This window comes from Notolabrus celidotus, chromosome 12, assembly GCF_009762535.1.
Source record: "Notolabrus celidotus isolate fNotCel1 chromosome 12, fNotCel1.pri, whole genome shotgun sequence".
Taxonomy (NCBI): Eukaryota; Metazoa; Chordata; class Actinopteri; order Labriformes; family Labridae; genus Notolabrus; species Notolabrus celidotus.
In genome coordinates this window covers 34391805-34398625 of record NC_048283.1, presented here as the reverse complement: position 1 = coordinate 34398625, position 6821 = coordinate 34391805, and the positions used below count along the sequence as shown (strand labels likewise).

At 42.8% G+C, this 6821-nt stretch overlaps 1 protein-coding gene across 2 annotated transcripts in view; it reads left to right on the top strand.

Moving 5' to 3' along the window:
• LOC117822866 (zinc finger protein 236-like) overlaps nucleotides 1–6821 on the top strand; it is a 132464-nt gene that overhangs the window by 22870 nt on the left and 102773 nt on the right. For both annotated transcript variants that reach the window (XR_004633266.1, XM_034697795.1), the window contains exon 2: nucleotides 4846–4985. Coding sequence is in view for 1 of the 2 variants with exons in the window: in XM_034697795.1 (XP_034553686.1) it covers nucleotides 4846–4985 (140 nt within the window). In the remaining variant the exon portion in view is untranslated. The remainder of the gene's footprint in view (nucleotides 1–4845; nucleotides 4986–6821) is intronic.

Below are 6821 nucleotides of genomic sequence, written 5' to 3'. Positions count from 1 at the left end.
TGAAGGCTCATAATACTAACAGAAAAGTACTTCAGACTCACAGAGTCCAGTTTTCTGTCTACTCGTTCTTATTGAGAAAAATGAACATGTATAACATGTAATAAACATGTGTATTCGATCAGGTGTCCGCTGGGAGCGTAACCAGGTCAGAATCAGTCCAGCTGCAGACAAGCTCAGACGGCTCTGATGTTGCTGGTCTGCAAACGTAGCGTACAACCAATTCCCACCAGTCTGTTGGCTTTGTATCTAAAGGTGGAAATGTCCTGTTTAAAGTTGTGAACCTTTCATGTTCGTGTTGTTGTTGGCAGTAGTTGCGTATTGATCCTCTTTAAAAAGCGCTCGTAGAGACCTGATGCACAGCCACAGCCGCAGCTGAGCATCTCCGCTGTGTGTAACACCTTTAACTGATTCACATCTAAACATGTGTACCCCCTTATATTAAACACACGGGTTGAGATTTGTGTATGTAATTTGCAATGTATCTCTCTGTCTGACCCTATGAAAAGATAAGCCTGTCTTGTTACTCCTGGCATCACTTACAATCACACTGTTATTAAATCTCCCCTTCCAGCCTAAAACATGTCAGAGCAAATAGACCGCTGTAGATGTAAGTTTAATATTCAAACTTTTCAGCTAGTTGACATGCTAGCTAGCATCTTCACATTACATTTCATTTAAGCCAACAGAGCATGAAACAGCTAGCTGGCTGATTATCTGCTAGTTTCATTCCTCTAAAATCATTGAAGAAACACCTAAATATAAGTGGCAACCTGAATTAAATGTAGACGTTAGCGCTGTTGAGCGGCCGTTGGGAGCTGACGCTAGTCATCTATTGACGCCATGAGATGTAACGTTAACGTTAGCTTTATACACGTAGCTTGTAGCAAAGCGATCTCCTATCTGAACACAAAGTGACTTTAGACAGTGACTCATTAGGAAACCACTGTGAAACTTACTTTAGAAAAAGGATTTTACTGTCCATCACCGCTGATTATCCTCCTCCTCTTCTTCGTCTTCTTACTTTGCTCATCTCTGTTGGCTGAAGGCGCTCCAGATCACCAACTGACTCTACTGTTTGACTCTAGTTCCAATCAAGCGGCAACTTCCGGTCTCAAAACATGAAGCCCATGTGGAAGTGTTATAAACTGCAATACATCGAGAATCCGCTTGAGGCTGGCTGCAGAAACACAGGAAACCACATAGACATGAATGGGAAAAAGACGATCTTTGCAGCATTAATAAACATGTTTACAGCCTGGTTCAAAAAACAGCTTGGCCCTACGAAGTTAATCCCTCTATCGGCACACACTGTACGGGGGTGAATTTGTTTCTAATGTGACGGTTCAGAAGATATTAAGATTACAAGTTTTTGCCCAAATAAGGACATGACTGACGTGACTCCCAATCGGGAACACACAGCCATTGGCTAAGAGGCTCACACTATGTAACACTCTGCCTGGTTGAGTTCCGCATTTCCAATATGGCTGCCGCCGTCGATTTGCTTCCAAACAGCTCTCAGGAACAGATGGGTGACATCACGGATACTATGGCTGTTTCTGAAATCGCCTACTATACTAGCAGTACGTACTGATATGTCAAAAATTCAGTATGTAGTAAGTAGTATGTGAACAAGAGCAAAATCTGCAGTATGCCAAAACTCCCCGGATGTCTACTGATTCGGGAAAATATCTCAGTGGCATCGGACCAGTCTGCCTCGCGTACTGTTTCCCATAATGCACAGCGCTCGTTCTGCTTTTTCTTTTTCCTCATTTTTTGACGGGAGGAAATCCATTTTTGGGTGCTGTGAAAATTATCAAATTACATATAAACCACTTCCTAACTTTTTAAATCATAAATGGATGCTAAATAAGCTTTTTATTTATCGGCTTCGCCGTTGTTTACTTCCGCTTTCCGAAACCGGAAATCCAGCGAAGTCTGGCTCAGCAATACCTACTGCCTACTACATTAGTAAGTAGTATGTAGCAGGCCGTTTCGGAAACAGCCTATGTCCATATTTTATACAGTCTATGGTTCAAATCTTACTCCTCTTCTGTGGCGATTCTTCTTCTTCTCCTAGTAAGGTGGATTACAGCTCTTTGTGGTACATAGCGCCAACTACTGTACAAGAGGGACTTAGCAGTCAACAGGCCTCACCAATTTCAAATACAACTGGCTCCTTTCAATCAATCAATAAATCAATCAATCTTTATTTGTATAGCGTCAAATCACAACAAACGTTATCTCAAGATGCTTTTACAAACATAGGAGGTCTAGACCACTCTGTCATGACATGCGGTAACGTGTCATGTCAATCATTTGGAGTGGCACCTGGGGGGTCCAATCAGATTCCAGGGGGGTCCGGTGCTACCCCGGCCTCCCCTCTAGCTCCGCCTCTGATGATATCATCCTTTTGCATTTTTAGTACGAAAGCCCTAAGCCTGCATGCATCCATACAGTGGACTTATTTCATTTTCATCATAATGACTTCATGTCAGTTTCCTTAAGATATCTACTATCTTCAGATTATCAGAACTGGCATCCCCAGAGTTGCAAATGCACATAAACATCGAAATAGACTTCACTTAACCTCATTAATGTGGGCAATAGCAGCATGGCATGTTGTGATCTGGTCTATAACAGTGATCATTGAATTGTTTTGTTGTTTAGATAACATAAAATGATCCTGTTATCCAGAAATGAAAACAGAAACGAGTTGTGATCTAGAGCAGTGGTTCTCAAAGTGAGGTCCTCGGACCCCTGGTGGTCCGCAAACCATAGCGTGGGGGTCCGTGAAATAATGATGATACGTTTCTAATAAAGTATAAAATGGTGCTGTGTCATTAAAACAGCATATATACAGATGAGGACCATTTTCAGCAATGATCAGTTCACATCGCCAAGCGATGCTAAGCCCAAGCTAGCTAAATTAAAACAATATGACGACAGGTATACAGTTTGGATTTATTGAGAGGGAGACCAAAATGCGTCATGTGTCTTCAGATGCTAGCGAACGAAGCTATGAAGCCAGCCAAGCTAAAGCGACATCTGATCACAAAGCACCAGGAATATAAGAGCAATTAAACTAAAGACTTTTCCAGCGAAAGAGGGAGGAATACATCCGCCAGAAAACGGAGAACCTGACCACAACTTCAGAGAAAGAGCAGAAGGCTTCTTATCTAGTGGCTCGAAGGAATATGCCAGTCCTGCTACTGTTAATTTCCTGAAAGCTTTTAAGATCAATTACTTGAAAAGTAAAAATGCTGTCATGTTGAGTTCACAAGGAATAAAATGACCCTCTGTTTTAAAGTATACAAGTGGTATTGATTCAAATTGAAGTGTTATATGTGTATCACTATGGAATAGGTCTGAAGTATTTAGATGGATAAGTTTTACAATACAAATAGTTCCAGGGTATCTAAGAGTGCAAATGGTAGTAAACATGTGCTTAATCTATGTTACAATTATGAGGGTGTCCTTGGAAAATGTTCTCACCTGTGAGGGGTCCCTGGCCCCAAAAAGTTCAAAAACCCTGATCTAGAGGAAATAGCTAAAATTCACTGATTACTAAATGAAAGGCAACATTGTTTTGTGAGAAAGATGATGAGATATAAGATGAGATCTTAAGAAAACATCTGGAAATGACATGTTATGATGGGAACACTGAGTGAATTAAGTGTGGATGCATGTCCACATTCTGAACCTCACTCTCTTCATCAGAATCAGAAATACTTTATGTATCCCATGGGGGGGAAATGAGTCATTACAGTTGCTCTATACACAATAAGTTATAGAAAAGTAGTAGAAAATAAATAGATGGTTGAAGTCCTCGGAGATCAGGAAGAGGGCACTCTGGTGGTCTGTTTGGAGATCAGGAAGAGGGCACTCTGGTGGTCTGTCTGGAGATCAGGAAGAGGGCACTCTGGTGGTCTGTCTGGAGATCAGGAAGAGGGCACTCTGGTGGTCTGTCTGGAGATCAGGAAGAGGGCACTCTGGTGGTCTGTCTGGAGATCAGGAAGAGGGCACTCTGGTGGTCTGCCTGGAGATCAGGAAGAGGGCACTCTGGTGGTCTGTCTGGAGATCAGGAAGAGGGCACTCTGGTGGTCTGTCTGGAGATCAGGAAGAGGGCACTCTGGTGGTCTGTCTGGAGATCAGGAAGAGGCCACTCTGGTGTATTGTCTGGAGTCTGGCTATGGCAGCGTTGAGAACGTTGGACGCTGTAGTCGGGTTGGCAGAGGGGGGATGTGAACAGCTACCAGTATGACATGTGAGATCTCCCTGTGCAGATAATATGGTCGGAGGCCCACAGCGCTCTCGCTGCTATCCCGGTCTGCCCGGACAGTCTGGAAGCCGTCAATGGAGACGTTGTGGTCGGGAATATCCTGATGCAGCCATGTTTCCATGAAGCACACCATGCTACATTCCTGAAACCCCGCCTGACTCCTGGCTAGTCCTGTTAGCTCGTCCATCTTATTATCCAGAGACCTCACGTTGCCCATGATGAGAGAGGTTTATTGAACATAGACCAGTGTGTTAAAATTCATATCTGACTGTGTGTGATGTCTTTTGCTTCATTCCAAACCCAGTTTGAGAAAAGCATGATTCTTATAGATGTATAGTCACATAATCATTCACCAACACTTTTATTATTAAGGAGAAGTCCCTGAAATAATAAGGAGTATAAAAACACACAGTTTGGATGTAGACGGTTTAAATGAAAACATTAGTCAACACCTGTGAAATGAATGAGGATTGCTGCTTCAAATCTACTTCAGCTCTTCTTGTCTGTTTAGGGTCACTTGTGTCAAATGAGGACATTGAAATACTCTCTGCTGTGCTTCTCAATAGATGCAGATCCCAGTGACTCCAAAGGGGAAAGTTTCAGCGATGGAGAGCTCAAGGACAAGAAGTGCACAATGTGCTCCCAGAACTTCACCACTGAGAGCCAACTACAGAAGCATCAACGTGAACATGAGGTCAACGATAAGGTAAGTGTCTGTGTGTGACAGCCATAACAAGACAGTGAACACTCAACAGTCTGTGTGTCTCCAGACAGTGTCTGTTATCAGCACATGTGTTTGTATTCCTCTTTCAATCCCACACATTCTGATTAAATTACCAGTGAAAGCCCAATGGTCCCCACACAGTTATTGTTGGCTTCTCTGCAGAACTACAGGAGCAGTAGAGATTGAAGTGTCTTCTTTAAAGCTACCTTGAATGCAATTGTCACTTAAATACGACATTATTTGCCAAACCTATTTCTTAATGGCATTTCAACTGCTGCAAATATTGAGGAAATATGTCAGGATTTTTACCTTTTGTCTTCAGTTTAGGTGCATTTCGACCAAGAGTTCAGGGGTCTTTCAGCCCCCAGAACTACTTTACCCTGAACTAAAAGGTTCCTGTGCCCCCATTGTTGTCTGCGTTTCGACAACGAGAAATGAAAAAAAAAAAAAGTAAATGCACTACACCACCAGACCAGTAGAGGGCAGTAAATCAAAGACGAATGCCATTAATCACAGATGACACCGTAGAAGCAGATGGACAGGCAGGTATCATTATGAGCAACACAACAGTTAGCCTGTTAGCATGAAGAGACTCGGCTGGTGCTGTTTTAGATGGTGCTATATTTCATCACAGATGACACCATAGAAGCAGACGGACAGGCAGGTATCATTATGAGCAACACAACAGTTAGCCTGTTAGCATGAAGAGACTCAGCTGGTCTGTTTTAGATGGTGCTATATTTCATCACAGATGGATTCACTGAATCAACACGTGAGAGGAGATAAGCGCGAGTAGCAAAGATGTTTCAACACGGCTTTAAAATCCTTTTGAACTCAAAAAGCCGTGGCAGAGATCGGCCGGTGTTTTGGTTTAAACAGCGACCCTGTTAACTGGAGACTCTCAGCCGGATGCATCCCTCATAAACGTCTTTAGACCATCATTAAATATCTGATGAGGATATTTTGAAATCTAAATAAAAACTAAACTAGTTTGCATTCCCAGGAACTCCCTCTGTGTTTCAACAGCTGTGTAAACTCCACAAACACTGACACGTTCAGTTGAAGGTCTCCAGTTTACAGGGTCACTTTTAAAACCAGAACACCGGGAGGAGAGACGCATTCACGGTGGGCTGAGAGAAGACTACTGTTACAAGCTGCTAAATCAAGAGAATCACAGCTTCTTCTTTTGAAAAGTACACACACATACAAAAAAGATAGAACAAATAAAAACTAATGAAAGAAAGAGAAATCAAGAGAATCACAGATGTGTGTGATGTTATTGTGGACGGAGGGAGGAATAAAAACACTGTGGTTAATCTACCAATCAGACACGTTCAGCATTGCAGGCCCTGCCCCCCGAAAGTCCCAGGACCTTTGAAAAGTACTACACTCCTAGCAGGGGCTTTTTAGGGGGGAGATTATCTACCCCTGAACTTAATATAGACCCTGGGTCCACCGGTCGAAACGCACGTAGTTCCGGGGTAAAGTTCCTCTGGTAGAAAAACATCTTTTGACCCAAAAAGGCTCACATTTGATCTGCCTTGCAACCAGAAAGCTCAAGTGAGTGCTGCTACACAACAACAAATATACCAAAGTAAGTGTTACAATGCAACCGGGTGACTCAAAGGCTTGATGGAGGTCTGAATTGAGAGCATTGAAGCTTGTACCAGAGCTGTCAGCAGCATTTTTGAGGTAGTTGACATGTTGCGGATTACTTCCTGAAAGCATGCCAAAAACTCCACACTCAATGGAAACACAGGAAATACTTCACCTGACATTTTCACCCGGGTTTAGTTCAGGTGGAGAGCCTTCCAGTAT